The sequence below is a fragment of the Onychostoma macrolepis genome, chromosome 14 (assembly GCF_012432095.1).
Source record: "Onychostoma macrolepis isolate SWU-2019 chromosome 14, ASM1243209v1, whole genome shotgun sequence".
In the NCBI taxonomy this organism is placed as follows: domain Eukaryota; kingdom Metazoa; phylum Chordata; class Actinopteri; order Cypriniformes; family Cyprinidae; genus Onychostoma; species Onychostoma macrolepis.
In genome coordinates this window covers 24,211,223-24,233,815 of record NC_081168.1, presented here as the reverse complement: position 1 = coordinate 24,233,815, position 22,593 = coordinate 24,211,223, and the positions used below count along the sequence as shown (strand labels likewise).

The following is a 22,593-nucleotide window of genomic DNA, read 5'->3' as shown; positions in this document are numbered from 1 at the left end:
AAAGAAAAGCAAAAGAATTATACATGCAGCCTAGGAAGAAATGTTTCACTGTTGCATATACAATTAATAAAAACACCAAGCAGTATATGCTTATATTTAGGCCTAAATATAAGATTTATGTGTTTGAATTCCATATACAATTTCCACGCATTTGGATTATGCAGATTTAACAAAAAATAATGAACTTAATGTGACTCATATTTGTCAGTCTTACTTCAATGAAACAGATTGATGCAAAAGTACTAAAAAAAACGATGTTTTAAATAACAAGGTTTATTTTTATCATCAGTAAATCCAATTTGTTTCTTTCTCAATCCTCGTACTTTTTAACGACATCAATAGAATCTTCACAATGAACAGATTTATGCTGATTCTAACCAATTTGAATCAAAGCACACACTGTAAAAAGTGATAAGTTGACTTAACTTAAAAAAAATTGAGGAAACCCGTTGCCTTAAAATTTTTAAGTAAATAATAATTAAAAAAAAAAAAGTTAAGTGAACTTGACAATTCACTTCACTTATTTTTTTTTTTAATTATCATTTACTTAAAAATTTTAAGGCAACGGGTTTCCTTAATTTTTTTAAGTTAACCTCTTAACTGTCACCGTCCACCCTGTGGGACGCCTACGTTTACTTCACTATTTTACAATGAAATCCTAATCTAATCATGACAAACTATATATCGTTGGAAAGGTCTAAGACTTTTTTTGTAAAAAAATTATGTAGGAAAAGTAATAGATTAATTTATGACAAGAGTGCACCTGAAAAATCTACATCATAACAGGAGTTCTGACCTTTGTCACAGAAAGTCTTCTTATTTGCCTTTTTCTCCATCACGCTTTAGAAATCATAAGAAATTATATATCAGTTGAAAACTTAAAATCTCAAAATTCATCCTTTGAAACCCATTTTAAAATCAGACATTGCATTACCATGGAAATGGTACATCAAAATCACTTTGGAAAATGTTTTCATTCATGAATTATAAAAAAATACGTTTGGATAGTGCACTATCATGTCTGTGTTAACCTTAAGGGGTTAAGTCAACATCACTTTTTACAGTGTATTGATTATATAAATAAATGTGATTTTATAAAAAAATATGATCATTTAAATGAAATGAAATAAATACAAATAGTTATTAATAAACAATGCATTTATTTATTTGGAGTGCAGAAATCTGAACTGTTTCATTGATAAATGACTGGCAAATATTAATTACATAAAATGTATTAGTTTGTTAAAACTGCAATCCAAATGCATGGGATTTCTATATATATATATATATATATATATATATGCAATCCAAAAACATAAATCTTAAATTTAGGTCTTTTTTGAGTGAATACTGTAACAGCAGATGGCTGCATATGGAAACTAGAGCGGACTGGAACAGTGGCAGACGTGTGTGTGTGTGTGTGTGAGGGAGATTTGGGTGAGTCAACCATGAGCTGTTTCTCTGTTCCGTCAAATTTTACTGCTTTGTGGGTCTTTTCACACACACACATATGTAAATAATAAAATAAATGTAAAAAAAAAACCCAGTATGTGACAAAAGAAGTATGTCTGAATTCATAGTACTTATAAAAGAGTAGGCAAAAAGTACCCGTTTGACCTACTACTTCTGCTGTGATTCTGAAGTGTGCATATGATGGACACTTTACTCTCCCATGAGGCCACAGAGATGATTTATGAATGGCAGTGACGCGACACCAATTACTGATTAATTACTAAATAATTAAGGATATGTATCTTTTCTGAAACTACTTTAGAACATCTACAGTACAAAATAATGTCTTGACTGTAAATCTAGTTCTAACTGTGATCTTAAAAGACAAGTAATATATCACTGAATCCACATTGAGTTGAATGATAACTCTACTATCTTGAGTAGAGCTGCTTGTGCTAAAATTCAGTCTCTTTCAGTATTGATGAATTTTGCAGTAGTAACACATTGAACTGAACTGAAGCAACATTGAACTAAACTCAGATAAATAATGACACTAATGTTCTGTAGAACAGCTTTACAGCTGCAATGTCTTCATAACTGATTAATTTTGCAACACTGACACTGTTATTGAACTAAATTGAATTTAATAATGACTTTTTTTAGAGCTGTTTTACAGCTGAATTTGAATCTGTTTCATAAATGATTAATTTTGCCACCTTGAGACTGCTATTGAACATAATTGATTTAAGATCGATCTGAATTGAGTTGAACAATGATAATATTGTCCTTCATAGAGCTGCTTTACATCTGAAATTGAATTTGTTTTATAATTGATCAATTTTGCAACATTTAACAAGTAAATTGAAACAAAATTTGAACTAAACTGAGCTGAATAATGATCTGTAGAGCTGCTTGTGAAATTGAAATTTTCATAATTGATTAATTCTACTTAGTTGATATTGTTATTGAACTGAACTGAATTACCATTGAACTTGATTTGAGCTGAATAATGACATTATTGTGTTCCGTATAGTAGATTAACTGCTTAAATAATTTCATAATTGATGAATTTTGCAACATTGACACTGTTATTGAACTAATCTAATAATGACACTATTGTCAATATTGACGGTTTTTGAGTGGAACTGAATCATTGAACTAAATTGAATTTAATAATGATGTTATTGTCTTTTTTTAGAGCTGCCTAACAGCTAATTTTTTTTTTTCATAATTGATTAACTTTGAACCATACTGCTATTAAACTGAATTAAATCAACACTGAACTAAATAATGACTCTATTGTCTTCTATAAAGCTGCTTTACAGCTGAAATTGAATTTGTTGCTTTTTTAAAATGATTGTTTTCCTGTTTATTTCTATGAAGCTGATTTGAAACAATCTGTATTTTACAAAGCTGCATAAATAATCATGACCTTTGACCTTAATCCTGAACCATAACCATGACAGCGCTGAGGACGCCAGTTTTCCCTGCAGGAATGATGGGAAATCACGTCTGATCAATTAGTGCCAGCGGAGAGACGCGCTGTTGTTGACACATAATCGCATCGGTTCCTCTGCAGACGGCAGCTATTAGTCTCCATTTGATCTCGTCATGTTGACGGCTCGTGTGTGACATTCAAACTGATGTCTGAGGCATCTGAGGAAGCGAAAAAAAGCAGTCGTTACCGAAACTGCTGCATCATGGGATTTTTTGTGTAAACTGACAGGACTAAAGGAGGTCATCTGTGCTTGAGACACATTTGCATACCTGAAGCATGAATTCTGCCCGTTACCCAGAATCCTCTCTGCCAGCAGTTCCTGGCAAGGCCTGAAAGCGCCGCATCTCCCCCGCAACGATCTATCATTCCTCTCAGAGTCATCTGGTACCAAGCTTTTCCATTTGGAACAAATCTCTTGGCCGGAGTTTCTGACTTGGACGCGCGGCGTCCCAAAAGGCCTCTAAAATTACCCCATAACATCCAATGAAACGATGGAGGAAGAGCAAACCAGATTAGACCTGCTCCTGCTCGAATCGTTTGGGGAGAGATCTGAAAATTGCGTTTATAATTGTGTTTGTCTCACCATGTCTTCACGGTGAGTTTATCCAGCTAACGGTCATCTTAATTCTGCTGTTTAGTTTGGGATTTGTCCCGTGAAAGCCGCGTGTGTCGATGCAGCACTTCTATAGAGAAACAGCATGTTCATATTTGACTAGAGTCAAGCATCATCGGTATTTCTAGTGATCTCTAACCTCTAACATAAGTATTGAACTTCAGCTTGTTACTTAAAACAAAAAAACTAGGCTGCATGATTATCTATTTGGCTACATAAGGATTTATTAAAAATTATTGTGCACAGATGCTGATAGTATATTATAAAATATTTATATATGCTTATTATTTAATAAAATTAACATTTAATAAGCAGTGTTTTTTTTCCACTTAAATCCTTGAAAAAAATAATTAAATAAAAATTTGGGAATAAAAGCATGTTCATAGCAGAGATGTATTCACGTCATTATCTCTTTTGAACATGTATTTTTATCATTATCTGTTTTTATGTGTTTTTAAATAAATTACCAGATCTGAACACACAGTACACATTAAAGTTAACTAAATCTAAAATCTATAATTACTTGAAATAAAGTAAACTTTAACTGAAAAAGTTAAAGGTGCTGTATGTAGGATTTTGACTCTACTAAAGCATAAAAATACCATAATATGTTTGCAGATATTTAAGAAACATGCTAAGTTAACATACTTGTTTATCTGAAAAACAATGCTACAGTCAGTTATTCTTCTTTGAAAATGTGTATTCCGGCCCGGAATGTCTGTGTTTGTTATGGTTTGTGAAACCCGCCCACTGCCAGTTCACCCAATTGTATTTCAGCACCGCGGGTTGCCAGTTGGTGAAAAACACAGTGTATTTAATTGTATTCATCCTCATGTGTGCTCGTTCCTGTTGGTGTCGTTAATCTGGCAACCTGCGTGTGCGTCAAGTCTGAGGAGGACTGCAATACCTAGTTCAACCGCTGGGTGTCAATCCTACATACAGCACCTTTAAATATACTAAAATCATACAAATTATTGTATATACAAATACATTTTTCTTTGTTATTTAGTTTAACTTGATGTTCTAAAGTAACTAAAACTAAAATAAAAATGTATAAAATTTTCAACACGATGTCAGGCTGTTGGTTCTAAAGACGCTTCTACCCAGATCAGTCCAGACTAAAAATAATGCAGAATATATATTCTATTTATTTATTTATTCATGGGCCGCTATAGGTAAACAAAGTTCAGTAATCAGCAAAGCTATCTGCAAATCCGGTGTGTTTATGATTACAAAAATATATTAAAATACATTCAAATAAGGTGGATACTTTAATTTATAGATATAGAAATGCAGAAGTGCACAATCAGCAAAACACAGGCCCTGCTGTGACCCCTCGTCCTTCTGTTTGCTAAATCATTTTCGTTCTATTTCCAGAATAAAAGCGCTGACGTTTAATTTGACATGAAGTTAAAGCATCATTCAGATGTTGATAGTGTAATAATTGGTGTGCTGATGCACCAGGCTCTCATGCGGTGGTAATGACCATCTGCCTCCTCTGATAACTGCTGCAGTGTCTGCGCTCGTAAACGCTGACCTGACTCTCACCGGGAGCAAACGTCCTCACACCCTCCAGGAGACACATCCAGCCTTCCCAAAATAACCCGAGCATCAGCGCCAGAGAGTCTCAGGGTGTTCAAAAGTGTTTGAGCCGAGAATTACTGAGATTGTCATCCTTAAATCGCTATTATCACGGATAGTTTCAACTGGGATTTTCTTGGCCTGTGCAAAGGAAACAGATTTAAGTGTATGTTAACATGGAAAAACACTAAATATAAACATGCAAAATCTTCAAAATGCTTTCAGTTGTTCCAGTTGGAGTGTGAATTGTGTGATCACACATATTTTATACCCAGCTAACGATTCTAGCTCCCAGAAAGTTCCCAAAACAGATATTTTAATGTTCTCTGTTGGCTAGCCAAAAGCCCATACAGCAAAAAAAAAAAAAAAATATATATATATATATATATTTCAAAATATACAAAAGTAAAATGGCCATATTTAAGAATATATTTACATAAATATATTTTAAAAATGTAAATAAATTTTTAAAAGCCCTCCATATATTTCAATCCAAGAGAATATATTTACATATGTCACATCTGAAGGAAAAACTTCATTTGTTGTCTTCAACACATTTAGCTTATATGCTACTGTAATATTGGCTGTGATATTGACTAAATATATTATTAATTTCAAAAATATATTTCATTGAGTGTAACTGTTTACAACATTTATTTCTGACCCTGGACCACAAAACCAGTCTTAAGTAGCTGGGGTATATTTGTAGCAATAGCCAAAGATACATTGTATGGGTCAAAATTATTGATTTTTCTTTTATGCCAAAAATCTTTAGGATATTAAGTAAAGATCATGTTCCATGAAGATATTTTGTACATTTTCTACTGTGAATATATCAAAAGTTCATTTTTGATTAGTAATATGCATTGCTAAGAATTCATTTGGACAACTTTCAAGGCGATTTTCTCAATATTTTGATTTTTTTGCACCCTCAGATTCCAGATTTTTAAATATTTGTATCTCGAACAAATATTGTCCGATCCTAACAAACCATACATCAGTGGAAAGCTTATTTATTCAGCTTTCAGGTGATGTATAAATCTCAATTTTGAAAAATTGACACTTATGACTGGTTTTGTGGTCCAGGGTTACATTTAGCATATATTTAAAATATATTTTGGCCAGAAAAACTATATAATTGACCATATGGGAGTTTCTTTACATAAATAGAATATTCCCTGTAGGTTTGGAGAGTTTATCGTTTAATTAATAAAAAATAGTCTGAGCACATCAATCATAATATGGACGATTAATTAAGATTTGTCTATTAATATGGAAGACTTCCTAAAACGTATATGTTTTATTCAGTGATTAAACTGACAACAGGCACAGTGTGCACTAATGAACTGCACTGGCTGGAGTGTAAAAGAAACACTAACACTAAAATCTGTCCATCTGGAGCTGCCTGTGTTTCAGCAAACCTGAATTCCACAACAAAAACACAGAAATATTCTTGTTAAACAAACAAATGAAGTCTTCATGTTTCAATTCCAAATCTATCAAGTATTTCTCACTGCCATCACTGTTGTTTTAGGATATATCGCAAAATATATTTCACAATGCGACATGTGAGAGACAATGTCTCCCTCTGCTGGCGACAATAAGACGCACCATAGCCTGCAACAAACGGAGAAGTTATATATCCTTTTCAACGAATAAAATTAGCAAAATTGAAAACAGGTTGCATGTTATAAATTATTAATTTAGTGAATACATCTGTAACTAAAATTACCAGAAAAGACAAAAGTACGTTATTGTTGTTGTTCTTGTTATTATTAATATTGTTGGACACGTACGTAGATAATACCGTTTTTAAGTAAACACAATAGCTGTGTATCATGCTATTTAAACCTATAAAAACTACATTACCTATGCACCGGATAAATTAGGATTATTTCCGCTTTCCGACGCAATTCTTAGCCAATCAGAACGACGCATTGACCAGGAGAAATAGCGGCTAGAATGGAAAGCAAACATACAGTAGGCGGGGCTTAGCGCGAACTCTCCACTGTATTTTGTCAATTCAATGTCTATATTTTTTTTGTATCATTGTGTGCTACACAAGGTGTGCTTTTTTATTCAACCCTGCTGCTAAAGAATTGTCAATATATATATATATATATATATATATATATATATATATATATATATATATATATATATATTATATTTGAAATATGTGACACTGGACCACAAAACCAGTCATAAGTAGCTGGGGTATATTTGCAGCAATAACCAACAATATTGTATGTGTCAAAATTATCGATTTTTCTTTTATGCCAAAAGTCATTAGGATATTAAGTAAAGATCATGTTCCATGAAGATATTTCGTAAATTTCCTACCGTAAATATATCAAAAGTTAATTTTTGATTAGTAATATGCATTGCTAAGAACTTCAATTTGACAACTTTAAAGGCGATTTTTTTCAATATTTTGACTTTTTTACACCCTCAGATTCCAGATTTTCAAATAGTTGTATCTCGAACAAATATTGTCCGATCCTAACAAACCATACATCAGTGGAAAGCTTATTTATTCAGTTTTTTTATTTTTTATTTATTGACCCTTATGACTGGTTTTGTCGTCCAGGGTCACATATTTGATGTTCTAATTAAAAAAAAAAAAATCCTGAGATTTTAATGTGGTTCAATCGCGTCTGTGGGCCACAGAGCGCCCCCTGTAGGAAAAACCGCTGTACGTGTCGCAGAAACCCGCTGCACTCACGTGGCTCCCGATGGTTTCTACGCAGGTAACTAGGAAGTGAACGCGCTGAAGCTCCTCCTCCCACGTGTATCCGCAGGAACCGGCGGCGGCGTGACGCGAGTGGAAGAGACCGACAGACCGAAACCGGCGGACCGGAGAGAGACAGCCAGGTATTTATAACGGACAAATGTGTTACGTACAGGTTTATATGGGCTTTTAAAGAGGATCTGGAGTACTCGGTTAGTGTTCTTCGACGTGTACCATACTATTTACATGCTACTTCAAAGAATACAATAACACCTCCGGGGTACGTGTCAGAAATTAGTGTAATACCATGGTACTTTGTGGTACTTTTAGTTAGTGCGGCCTTGGAGAGCGAAGAGGGGCGTCAAGTCACCGATCACCGGCGCTAGCACGCACGCACGCGCACTCAGGTCAGGTTGGTCCCGGTTTTAACGGCGCTTTCTTTCCGCTGTTGCAGGACTGAAGATGGCAGATGATCCGAGCGCGGCGGACAGAAATGTGGAGATCTGGAAGATCAAGAAACTCATCAAGAGTCTGGAAGCGGCGAGAGGGTGAGAGACAGAGCTTTTGTGGAAGCGATTGAACGATAAGCAGAATAATAAAAGTGTTTACATGTTGCGCTAGTTTAGCGGGTGACGCATGGACTGGGAACTCAAAGGTTATAGTTTCAAACCCCACAAAGATTCATTTATTACATGCCAACATATGTATTGATAAAAACTAAGTTTTGTACAGTTACATTTTGTATATGTGACCCTGGACCACAAAACCAGTCATAAGGGTATTTTTTTTTTTTTTTTTTAGATTTATGCATCATCTGAAAGCTAAATAAATAAGCTTTCCATTGAAGTATGGTTTGTTAGGATAGGATATAATATTTGACCGAGATGCAACTATTTGAAAATCTGGAATCTGAGGGTGCAAAAAAATCAAAATAGTAAGAAAAGTCGCTTTTAAAGTTGTCCAAATGAAGTCCAAAAATGAAGTTTTGATATGTTTACGGTAGGAAATTTACTAAATATCTTTACTTAATATCCTAATGATTTTTGACATAAAAGAAAAATCGATAATTTTGACCCGTACAATGTATTGTTGGCTATTGCTACAAATATACCCCCGTGACTTAAGACTGGTTTTGTGGTCCAGGGTCACAAATAAATGTTGTAAACCGTTACACTCAAAGAAATATATTTTTTAAATGAATAATATATTTAGTCAATATCACATCCAATATAGCATATAAGCTAAAATTGCTATTGCTACAAATATACCTGTGCTACTTATGACTGGCTTTGTGCTCCAGGGTCACATATATCATGTAATTCAAATCTGGAGCAGAAGGGCAAGAGCATATGCGCACACACACACAGACAGAGTTCAGTTTAATGTGGTTTTCTTCCTAATCCCTAATGTTTAAGTATGAGCAATAGTAATAGTGATTCCTGCAGTAATGACAGGTTAGTCCAGCTGCAGGGCCGGGCAGCTCTCATAACGGTGTCAGATACTTCACTTCAGACCTTCTGTGTGTGTGTGTGTGTGTGTGTGTGTGTGTGTTTGAGTTCTGAATCACAGCGAGTTTCAAACAGGTGCGTTTTGTGCCTCATAATGACTATAATAACACATTAATCATGCAGCGCATTTATTATAGGTTCAGGTAAGAGTCTTGCTCAAGGACACAGTTGTGATTTTTGAACCTGGGATTTGAATCTACAACCTACTTTTTGGCAGGCATTTTGCTGTGGGTTTTGAAACCGAGATAGCTTTGCTGGATGAAGAATGTGGATCTGTGAGCTCTTGATCAAGGGTAAAGCAAGCGTACATGGGTCTATTTGAAGAAGAACCGCTGAGAGAGCGTGTAAATGCGTCATCGGCATGACACTCGTGCTTTGATTCTGACAGGTAGTTATGTTGAGAATCACAACAATACAGACCTTCACTCAAGGGTAACTTCTGCACATGAGATAAGAGTAATTAATGCTCGCAGGCACAATCCCACATCAGAAACTGAAACTTTTTGTTTTCATGCTTGCGTGCCGCTGACCTTCATGCCACGTGTGTGTGTGTAAATAAAGCAGCGCGTGTTGGTCTGTCTCAGTGTTTTGACCCTGATAACTGCTCGCAGCTCAGTGTGGATGGTGTAAACCCAGAGTTTGAAGTCAGTCTGTTTTTTAGCAGCAGTTTGTGTGAGAGTAACTCTGGAAATGCCTGATAATACTGAGGTGTTTGACGTCTTTGTGACTCTCTTATTCTGTTCTAATAACTAGTGAGCTGCCAATATAGGCACCATTATAAGGCATCATAGTTGATCTATAACATACAGAGAAGGCAATCCCAGAATGCACTGTGAAGAATGCAAACAAACAGGGATTTTTAAAAAATTTTTTTGTAAGTAAAACAAAAATTATTGGAGTATGTTTTACAAGAAAATACCATTTCACTCTTTCTACTTAAGTTTCACCTTTAATCCAATGTGTTACTTGCTGATTCTTTGTAATTGGGTCAAAGACAGATAGTGATTTTTAAGCATCAAAACAATAAAAGTTGCTTTATTAATGCTTTATTAATATTTTTTGTATCAAAAGACATTAAAGTAGACATTTTACTTGCATTTGATATGCTTTCTATGTATATAAAAACACTTTTGTGAATTTAATTTGATGCGGACACCAAATTGGGACGTGTTATCTTTGACCCAATTATTTGTAAAATGGCCTGTAAATTTCTAAATGAAGTTTGTTTCTACACCATATTTTCCACAGTTTGTTAATGCACTTAATACATACAAGTTAATACATACATTGTAAAGTAATGTCAAATAATGAAAGATTTGAGAAAGATCTGGTCTATTCATGTCCTTTTATTTCATTGAGAAATGTTTCATCTGGAAATGCCACATTGCAGAAGTAAAGTTGTGTGCAAATGCCAATTTAAGGTTGGACTTTTCTTTTTTGTACTTAAATATTATATGTTTATGATACTTGTCAATTATTTGTGAAATTGACTAGCAGTGAAAATCATTTCTGCACTTTTCTTCAGTTATAAAGTACTTACATGATTGTATTAATCAAAAAGCAATATTTCTGTGTGTTGAACATAACAATGTTTATGTTGTTATGCAAATTAAGTATTGGTGACTATGTAGTGTTTCAAACCCGTCACCTTTTGAGTTAGGATCCTGCCTTAAAAGGCTGCTTCATAGGTAGCAAGTAACAGCTCGCTTTATTTTGGACCTTTTTCTTACTGTAATTTGGTTCATTGACAGTAATTTGTCAGTTTGGTGGTTTTATCAAGCTGAAAATCAATTCCTATGTCTCAACCTGTAGATAATGGTGCTAGCAACGGTCATGTTCAAGGGTTTGAGTTCCAGGGAATGCATGTACTGATAGAATGTGTTCCTTGACTGCAATGCAAGTCGCTTAGGATAAAAGCATATACCAAATATATCATAATTGTAAATGAATAACATTGGTGTTTGTTTCTCTCTGTCAGTAATGGGACCAGCATGATCTCGCTCATCATTCCTCCTAAAGATCAGATCTCCAGAGTGTCCAAGATGTTAGCAGACGAGTTTGGTACAGCGTCAAACATCAAGAGTCGAGTGAACCGGCTGTCAGTGCTGGGAGCCATTACTTCAGTCCAGCAGAGACTCAAACTCTACAACAAAGGTGTGTGTGTCTTTAGCTCCACAACCAAACACACCTGCTTTTTTGTTAAAGTTTTTGCTAGCTAGAACAACGTCAATGTTATAAGATTATTTTTGATCATAAGATATGAAGTCATTACGACCCTTCAAATAGACAATTTTTACTTTCTAAATGTACTTTGTGATCTTATTCGGCACAATCCATTTGTGCGGCAGTTTGTCTGTTTAAAAAGTAGCTTTTTGTACCTTATTAGCTGACAATTGACCAAAATGGAGCAAATATATTCACTGTATTACATATTCATTATATCTTTACTTAACCTGTTGTTTTCATTACTTAAGTATCTTTTATGAAAACAAGTTTCTATTATAGCCACCTTTTAAATGTTTATATTTCATCAATGAATTGGAGTAAAAGCATAATAACATCTTTTAAAAAGTTGCCTTATGTGCAGTTTAAATGTATTTACACAACATTTTTTATTTGTGTGGTGATTAATTAGTTGATGATTAAATAACAGTGTTTTTTTTTTTTTGTGTTAATTTTCAGTGTGTCCTGGTTAAAATAAATAAATACTTTCAGTGCATCGCTATTGCCAGTAATTAACACAATAGTTTACTATCAGTTAATGCATTAAAGTCTACAGCAGTAATAACAAAAATGATAGATTTGAGTAAGATCTGCTCAATTCCTGTCCTGCGTTTACTTTTATTGCATTAAATATTCAGTTTCAACTGGAAGTATGTCACGGTACGGAAGTAAAATGGGTTTCGCGCACCGTTGCATGTTGATGTTTTGTTTTTACTCCGATATTTCTTGTTTGTTCATGTCAACCACATCCAGAGTCCACACTCTTATAGTTGATCGTCAGACTTTAGCAAATATACAGCTGGAGTTTCATCCTGTTTTGCTGTGTGTTTGCAGTGCCCCATAACGGTCTGGTGGTTTACTGCGGCACCATAGTGACAGAAGAAGGCAAAGAGAAGAAAGTCAACATTGACTTTGAGCCGTTCAAACCCATCAACACCTCTCTGTACCTCTGTGATAACAAGTTCCACACCGAGGTACAATCACAGTCCAAATCCAGCCTGTTTCATGAAGCTCATTATACTTGAGATGCTTTATAATCGTCTGTCTTTCTCTAGGCTCTGACGGCGTTATTGTCAGATGACAGTAAGTTTGGATTCATTGTCATTGATGGTAGTGGAGCTCTGTTCGGGACTCTGCAGGGAAACGCCAGAGAAGTGCTGCACAAATTCACTGTGGACCTGCCCAAAAAACACGGTAATCACAGCATAACACTTCACTTTTATCTGACAGCTGTGTCGAGGGCTCATAGAAAACCAAGACGGTTTCAGTGTACTTAGTATTTAGCCATTAAGTTTCCAAAATATTATGTCATTAAACTAGTTTCATAATTGATCTGTCTCTTGAGACTCAAAAATTTGCAGCAAATCAGTGTTAGAGTTGGTACGTACAATTCATTTGATTCTAAACTCTCACTCAATAATTCATTTGCATCACTCATCACTAATTTTGTAAATAATAAAATGTTTAAGTAAAATGATCTGTATTTAAACAGTCCTGATTATGTAACATTGGTGTATATAAATTAAAATGATTGTGTATTATTCAGTGTTTATTTTGTGAAAAATTAGATATTTTTAACTTTGTTTTGTTCCCCTTCAAATTATTAGCCTTTGAATTTTTCACTAAATGCATAGATATTTTATCATTTTTATCAATAAAGTCCAGTAACAGTGTTGTCTTTCTCCAGTTTTCACCAGTCTTGAATGCCAATTTGTAGAATTAAATGCATTATTAATGTTATATTTGTTATATTTATTATAATTTTGTTTATGTAAACCATAAACAAACATTTATTTTGAAAAACATGTCTTGATTATTCTAAACTAGATTATACTATATTTTCCTTCTTGCAAAATTATTTAAATTTTTTTTTTTTTTTTTAAATGTTACTCTTTTAATTTTAGAATAAAAACATAAATATTGAAATTGAGGTTTATTTTAGCCATGTTGTTCAGTAAGAGTGTCATCTTTACCCAAGTTTTCTCTGGTCTTCTGTTCTTGAGTGTTATTGCATGGGATTAAATCCATTTCAATTAATTGATTCCAAATTTTGACTTGATTCATTTGCATCATTACTCATTTTTCATTTTTAAAATTTAGAATAAACGCATGAATATTGAAATTTGTTCTGGCCAATATGGCTAAAATCAAATTCAGTGTCATCTTTACTAAATTTTTTTAAAATAGAATATTATTTTATAGAATTAAATCTCTGATGGTTTTCTCTCTCAGGAAGAGGAGGTCAGTCCGCGCTGCGTTTCGCTCGGTTAAGGATGGAGAAGAGACATAATTACGTGAGGAAGGTGGCAGAGACTTCCGTGCAGCTCTTCGTGTCCAATGATAAAGTGAATGTGGCTGGACTGGTGCTGGCCGGATCTGCAGATTTAAAAACAGAGCTCAGCCAATCAGACATGTTTGACCCGGTAAGAAAGAAAGCAGATTGGTTGGTAGTTGTTGGTCTCTGATTAGTTGAATTCACTTTCTCTAAAGACATTGTTAAGAGTAATATGTAGAAATATTAAGAGAAGTATTCTGTTCTGTATTTAGTTTATCATTGGATGTGACCTAATCGCAGTTTGTTTGTGATTGGCTGAAGTCGGTCTTTCTAACATCAGTTTGTTGTCTCTGATTGGTTGCAGAGGTTGCAGGCGAAAGTGTTGAAGCTGGTCGACATCTCTTACGGAGGAGAAAACGGCTTCAATCAGGCCATCGAACTGTCCGCTGAGGTCCTGTCCAACGTCAAATTCATACAGGAGAAAAAACTAATAGGTAAATGATGATTCTCACAAAGATGCAATTCTGTATCTTATGAGTCTCTAACAAGACCACAGTCTAATTCTGCATTCAGAAATCATTCTATAACCAAACAACTATTAAGCAACACGAACGAACAGCGTTTTGCACATGCAAACCCACGAGAGTCCTTAAACTCTTAAATTCAGTTTCATCAGATGTATTATCTTAAAGGGAGAGTTCACAACAAAATGAAAATTATGTCATCATTTACTCACCCTCAAGCAAAGTTTCTTTCTACTGTTGAACACTAAAGAAGATATTTTGATGAATGTAGGTAATCAAACAGTTTCTGGTCCCCACTGACTTCCGTAGTATTTTTTTTTCCATACTATGTAAGTCAGTTATTTGGTTACCAACATTCTATTTTTGGGTGAACTATGCTTTCGAATACTGTAAGAAAAGTCTTAATTATCACTTTAAGGCCCATATTAAATTTGAGACGGAAAAGCACGATTCACGATATGACCTTATATGATTATCAATCAAAGGTGATGAATAAATTCTATAAATGTGACCGCTATGTTCAAAGTCAAAACAAAGTTTCCAATCAATGACTATTGAGCATTTATGCAAAGTGGTCGATTATGATTTACTGTTAATAAATTATAATATGTGTTTATATTGTAATATGTTATTGATGGTTGGAAGAGTGCATATTTTATCATATTGTAGCAGCAGAACAGACATTTCAAAATAAGAGTCCCAGTGTATTTTGGGCTTGTTTATAATTAAAACTCCTGCATTATGAATTAGGTCCTTTTTTTAATGGTTATTATATTTAATTTTCTTTTTATTGCCTATTTTTAAACAAATTTTTACATTAACCAAATCCATGTATTGATACATTAGTACATTTCAGTATATACTGCATGTATGCTAATAGGCAAAAGGCTACATTTATTTAATCAAAAATACAGCATATTAGAATGATTTCTAAAGGATCACGTGACACTGAAGACTGGAGTAATGATGCTGAAAATTCAGCTTTACAACACATGAATTATATATTTGCAAATAAAACACTATTTTGAAACTAAATCAAGTGTTTGACTAGCTTGCTAACCTAAACAGAGCTGAATGTTAATAACTGTGCTCTGTGTCTCAGGGCGATACTTCGATGAGATCAGTCAGGACACAGGGAAGTATTGTTTCGGTGTGGAGGACACACTGAAGGCGCTGGAAATGGGAGCTGTTGAAATTCTCATTGTCTATGAAAACTTGGAGACCATGAGATATGTCCTGAGATTGCACGGCGCGGAGGTCAACGGCTCCGAGAACGGTACAGAGACACACACACAAAATAATTAAAGGTGCCATAGAATGTTCATTGATACAATATTTCAAATTGTTCTCTGATATCTACATAGAAGGTATGTGGCTTAGGTAAGGGCAAAAAATCTCTAGAAACAGTTTTACATGTCCATTTACAACCCTAGGATTTCTCCCTAGAATGAAACGGTCTGTTAATGGCTTATTTGGAAGGGTCATGAATAATAATGTTGAGCTCTGCTCTGATTGGCTGTTTCACAGTGAGGCTCATTTCAGTAGCTCACAGCAGGAAGGAAACGCAGGGAAAATATATATTTCAATACTTTCTCGCGCAGTTATATCGTCGGGTAATTCTACTGTATATAAAATGCGGGCATCAGGGAGCCGCTATTAATATGCTGGGCATTGAACTCTGTTTATGTGGTAAGTGAAATCTTATGTAATGTAACAGGCTACCGATAGCAAGGAGCTAACCATGTCCCTTAGTTTAGTGGAACGCGTTATTTGCTTTCCGTGCCTTTCTGAATACAGACACCAACCCACCCCTGCACTTCACATCCCCTGCACAGCCTGGAACAGAACATTTATTTCCATGATCTGTCATTATCGCTGTTGTCCTCGCTTGTTTCTTCACAATACCTGCAGAACTTCTAATGATTCGGCTGTGCAGGTCCAGCTAGCTTAGAACATGGGCGGGTATATGCAAATATTGGGGGCGTAACTATTAGTGATCCCGACTGTTACGTCACAGTCGGTGTTATGTTCAGATTCGCCTATTTTTCGTCTTTTTTTATTCACGAGATTTACATAAGGAGGAGAAAACTATGGTGTTTGAGGCTCACGTTATGTCATTTCCATGTACAGAACTCTTATTATTCTACTATGCCAAGATAAATACAGTTTTCCATTCTATGGCACCTTTAAATCTGTTTAAATCACATCAGAAATTATAACATGGACCCTTTCATTCTTATTTCAAATTTTATAGTAAAATAATTCAATCTAATTAAATCACATCACAAATAATTATATAAAAACTGTTCCTGTCTTCTGATTGGTCAATCCAGTGTTCCAGTGACAATATAGTAACAGCTATAGGGGGAGACCGGGGATGAAAGTAACACTTTTTGTAACTTTGATATACGGTAGCCACATTTGTCTACTACAAATAAAACTCACTTGGACATGTACTGCATAATCAAAGATTATGTGAGTTTGTCAAATACAAAGAGTTACGTTGTTACAACCTACCCCACTACTGGGGTGAGTTATAACACAGGCTGGGGATAGATGTAACAGTGTGAATTAATTAGCTGAAATAAGACCCACATTTACGCAAAAACTTGATTGAAAAACAAAGAATAATCAGTTTTGAATAAAGCGAATCATTTAAAGTGACATTATATTGTATTCCTTTTAGGACTTTAAATTTAGCACAAAAACAATTGCTGTTTGTGTGAGTGTGTGTACTGTATTCTAGCTGTGTTGCCATTACCTATTTTATGTGAATTTTGGAGCATCACATAAAAAAAAAATGCTAGATGGAAGTGTCAAGATGCTCATAAATTCTGAACATGTGCACAAAAAACCTATGAGAGGCGGATGGTGTTTTTATCCAATAAGAAGATATGCGCATAAACTATGATGGAAATACATTTTACATAAATCCCTTGATGTGCAACAAAAACCTCACATGACTTAGCCTCAATAGAGGATATGATTGGACAATTGGAATCATCATAAGGAGTTGGTTAGTTGGACATTTTTAATGAACCGTTACAACTATCCCCACCCCAAACAGCCATAACATAGCTAACTGTTTTAGCATGTGGGGTTTAAGTTAGCATGAATGCAAAGTTTCAAATTAAACTAGAGAAACAGCTACTTCAGGTTATGTAAGAGCTGATAAAATGTAAAAACTGTAACTTGAATGCAATGTAAGTTGCTTTGGATAAAAGCGTCTGCTAAATGCATAAATGTAAATGTAAGTCAAATAATTGTATCTACAACACAATGATTGTTAGGCAAAAAATATTCTTAATGAAGAAAATTACTTTCTTTCCTGAAAATCAGTTTTTTGGTCATAAAATAAAATTATTTTAAATACAATTTATCATAAAATTACAACACTCCCTGGTCTCCCCCTATACATATATACATATATATATACACAGTGCACAGCATAAATGAGTACACCCCCTCTGAATAAATATAAAGATGTATTTTCTTAATGATCACTAATATAATTCATGGAAAGATGGAAAAATTGAAATGTATTAAAGATATACTTATAAACAACAAAATATATGCCAATATTTTCTGTAAGATAAGTAAATCAGCCAATTTTGTTTAAATGAAGGATTGCAGAAATGAGTACACCCTAGATTTAATTCAGCAAATGTATAATATTCTAGTACTTAGTATGTCCTCCAGAACTTTAAGTATACTGCTCTGACCCTCTTGGCACTGAGTGTACAAGGTCATGACAAATTTTCACATTTGTCCTGTTTAACTCCTGGAGGACGACCTCCTTGAATGCTCTGGTCTTTAATGGGGAGTGTTGCTCATCTCGTCTCTACAGAATCCCCCACAGCTGCACAAGAGTGTTAAGATCGAGTGAAATACATGTTCACTGAAGGATTTTCACCTTGGGAGAATGAATATCTTCATTGTCATGCTGAAAAAAATGCCCAATAATGCAGGGAATGAGGGGAGGGTAGCATCTTCTGTTTCCAGAAGTATCTATTTTGTAAATATGGGCCTTAGAAGAGGTTAAATGAGTTTATTTTGCTTTGGCTACTGTAGGTAATTCTAGTGGTGACAACTACCATGCATGTCACTTCTGCAGGCTGCGTCACACTCTGTGAGATAAAGTGTCACTTTTTTCATAGCTTTTGCCGGCTCTGAGACACTTGCATGTTATTTCTCCTGCTCTTTTTCTAGCAAAAATTCACTCCTCACTAAATGAAAACTTAAAGTGAAGATCTGATTATTTAAGGAGCCTTGTCACAAGTCCATTGTTTTTGAATGTCGGTGCTACTTCTGCTATATTTTCACACTTAAATATAGTTTAAGCATTAAGTCTGAGTATGATTCAGTGGGCTACATAACACTTTTAATTTTCAGGAAATTACGTGTCTTTAAATGTTTTGGTTCAGTATACTTACCTGTTGATCAAAAATAACCTTAAACCTATACACTTTTTTAAAATTTAGTAACTTTCAGGAGGGTGTACTCATTTGTGCAACACAACATTTTATCACTTTGATAAGAAAATCCTTCTTCTTCAAATTCTTCTTTGGTAATTGATCAGATAAAGAGTAATGTTATTTGTTCAGTTTTAGAGGGGGTGTACTCATTTATGCACTGTATATGCGATAATATTCTCTATTTACTACAGATGATTTTTCCTTCTGGCTCTGTGTTCCCTGTAAGCATGAGTGTTGAAGGAGTGTAAATGCACTTCCTTACGTTCACTGTGTTTGTTTTTACTGTGGGTTGTTGCTTCAACAGATTGTAAGAGATTAGATTGTGCTGAGCGGAAGTGCTTCTGTAATGTCTTCTCACTGCTGTGTTTCAGATGAGAAAGTCATTTATTTGACCCCAGAACAAGAGAAGGACAAATCGCACTTCGTAGACAAAGAGGTGTGTGTGTGTGTATCTGTGTCAAAGGTTGTCTGCACTAAGAAAAAAACTGTTATTTTACCATTACTTTTATAGCTTTTATTCATATTTTAAATGTTATTTTTAGATTAACTTTTTAACAAAAAATTACATTTTTAGTAATTTTGTTGTTTTTGGCCTCTATAATATTATTATTATTATTATTATTTATTTTTTTTTTTTAAATATTACCATTTAAGTTTTAATTTTTAATTTTATTTGATATATTTCATTAGTTCTATGTATTATTAAGTACCTATATTATTTTCTTTAGTTCTTAGTTTTTTTCCAGTTTATTTTAGTGCTTCAGCTTACATTTATTTCAGGTGGTTCCTGAGACAACATTTCTAATTTGTTTAGTTTCATTTTTTTCATCGAAATTGTTTATTTAATTTAATCTTTACTTCAATTTTTTCTTGCAAATTTGGCTCTTCTATTGCATATGTAGATTTGATTGGAATAGCTGGATTGAGTGTGTGTTACTATTTTTTACATTTTGTGCTATATACCGTATTGTCCCGGATATAAGACGACCCTGATTATAAGACGACCCCCCTTTTTCCAGAAACCAAATCTTGCTTCTTTTTTTTTTCTCTCTCTGTAAAACACATTTTTTCTTAAATTATTTTCATATTGCATATTTTTCCTATTTTAATTTTTGTTTTGAAAGTATGGTAAATACTGGTAAAATGTACCAACAATGACACTGAAAAATATACACTTTTTGATATACCATTGAAATAACAGGTAGCCCATCTGAATTATATAACAATTAGGCTATCCAACTCATAGTAGCCTACCAAAATGTTATTATCAGTAGAAGTGAAATCTTATTGTAGTCTTCAAATCTGGGTACAGTCTTATGTTTTAAAATCACTTACAGAGGAAGTTTGGTCCCATCAGGCTAACATGACAGTTACGACTCGTGCGGCTGTAAGCTTTTGTTTTTCTTTTGTTTTCACTCGCGATCTTTACAACACGCATTACATTACATATTTCATGGCACACTCGTTTTATGCGTTTTTGGCGCCACCTATTGTTGTGGGTGTATTATTGACATGTCAAAGTCTAGACCCTGAATATAAGACGACCGCGTTTTTTCAGATGTACTTCCAAGAAAAAAACATCGTCTTATATTCGGGTCAATATGGTAAATAAAACTGTGAGTCAAAGATAAGGAATTTCTATTCTTTACTGGAAATGGCATGTGCATTGCTGCGTCGGATTACCAAACTTTTCTGTCAGCTTGAACCCCTTTTATATAAAATATTTTCTTGAAGTCCCCTTGAGATTAAAAGTTTGTATTTCAATTATTTTTATTTTATTATTTATATTGTTTTAATTTGACATTTCTATGATTTAATGACTTTAGCGATTGTCAGGCAATGCACTGGTTGCTTGATGATGAAACGGTTGTTTCTTTTCCCCCTTTCTTTTTACATGTGTAAAGAAGAGCCACCAAATGAAGATATGCAGTAATTCGCAGTGCATTATCATAACACTTTTACACATTTGACAGCCCTGACGGGTGTAATGTTTGATTGTGTGTTTGTTTGTTTGTGTTGTTGTGTGGCTCAGACGGGTCAGGACCACGAGCTCATCGAGTGCATTGCGCTGCTGGAGTGGTTCGCCAACAGCTATAAGAAGTTTGGAGCGACTCTGGAGATCGTGACGGATAAAAGTCAGGAGGGATCGCAGTTCGTCAAGGGTTTCGGAGGAATCGGAGGTGAGAGGAAGCTGAATCTGGATTTGTTCATCAATGAAAAGTTGCTGATCTAGAATCGTATTACTGTTTATTTTTTACTGTTTAATTAAATTATGTCTCTCTATTAGGTATTTTGCGGTACCGAGTGGATTTCCAGGGGATGGATTACCAGGGAGAAGATGAGGAGTTTTTTGATTTGGATGACTACTAGGTAGTCGAGACTGAGCTAGAGAGAAATCAATGAAGATTTGAGGAATCATCGCGGAGGGGGGGGGATAGTTCTTTCTTACCAAATACTCAAAAACACACAGTTTGAGAAGTGTGTCATCTGTCAGTCAAATGAAGGACAGAACCGTTCATGAATAATTAAACAGCCCGGCTTTTAGAGCGTTCTGATTGGACAGGATTCATTTGTTTATTCTCTTCCCCTTTTTGAATTAAAGTTGCAGGAACCTTCTGACTGTTTGGACTCAATTTGAAATGTTTATTTTTATTTTTATCCTCTGTTCCCTGTTCTTCTCCTCCCAACTTTTTCCACCATAAATTCACAACTAGTTTTCTTCCTTTGTTTTTTTTTTAATTATTATTATTATTGGCAATTGCTGCTGCTGTATTTTATGACAGTGTGGTATTTTTTTACATGGGTTTCTGTAATGAATAGGGGAAAACAAAATAAATTTGAAAAATCTAACGTAAGCTACCTTCTGTTGGTGTTTTACTGATGTGTGCTCTGTATATTCCCCAAAAATGTGTTTTTATTGAAACCTTATTTTGTGCTAGATTATTACATTTTACTATTTATGGACAATTTACTTTGCCATACTATATGAACACTGTAGCAAAAAAAAATTAAAAAAATTCTCATTCTTTTTAACACATCAGTTAAGAAATATAATGAATATTATTAGTCAACTTATTAGAAACAAAAATTTAAAATCAATGTGAGGTTTTAAAGGTATTTCAAATCAAAAGTGACGGGGGTCTGTGGAAAGTTTAGAGAAAAAGTCTAAAAATAAATTAATAAAAATATTGATTAAAAAGAAACATTTTATTTAACGAAATATAATTAACTTAAATAAAATATGACTAAGAAATACATCTAACATAACTATAGTGATTAAAAAAAGACTTTAAAATGTAACATAAAAAAAGCTGATTTCCCTTTCAAATTTTCCAATAATATTTTTCAGACATTTGTAATATTTTTCACAATATAAATTGAGATTAAATTTTTTTAAAAAGAAGAAAAAATTATATATTTGCCTTTTATATTCTACGGTTAGGGTCCCTGGTAATCTCATTTTGGGGGTTCATTGCATGTGAAAGATTGAAAACCTCTGATCTAAAACACAATTTAATAAAGATTTGAAAATAAAAATGCAAAATACAAACTTGCAGAAAATATATGCAAGGTTTTTTTTTTTTTATGATGGTGATTTTTTTTCTTTTTTTTTTTAACATTTATTTTTAATTGTTTGACCCTTCAACTAACAATTAATGTTATAAATAATTTTTGCAAGACTATAAGGTCTAAAGAGGTCTGTGGGTTCATTT

General features: G+C 34.0%; 1 protein-coding gene across 3 annotated transcripts; it reads left to right on the top strand.

The window, feature by feature from the left end:
- Positions 1-7,876: 7,876 nt before the first annotated feature.
- On the top strand, positions 7,877-21,735 carry etf1a (eukaryotic translation termination factor 1a). 3 transcript variants are annotated; one of them, XR_009274278.1, is made up of 12 exons: positions 7,877-8,018; positions 8,330-8,423; positions 11,362-11,537; positions 12,441-12,580; positions 12,662-12,800; positions 13,839-14,029; positions 14,246-14,375; positions 15,508-15,681; positions 19,252-19,316; positions 20,788-20,809; positions 20,913-21,060; positions 21,168-21,735. XR_009274278.1 is itself a non-coding variant. In XM_058798773.1 (11 exons), exons 2-11 carry the CDS (start codon positions 8,338-8,340, stop codon positions 21,248-21,250), a joined length of 1,332 nt encoding a protein of 443 aa, XP_058654756.1. In that variant the 5' UTR covers positions 7,877-8,018; positions 8,330-8,337; the 3' UTR covers positions 21,251-21,735. The 3 variants fall into 3 exon arrangements, 1 of the variants encoding a protein (XP_058654756.1); XR_009274277.1 differs by having other exon boundaries at positions 20,785-20,809; XM_058798773.1 differs by lacking the exon at positions 20,788-20,809.
- Positions 21,736-22,593: the final 858 nt, after the last annotated feature.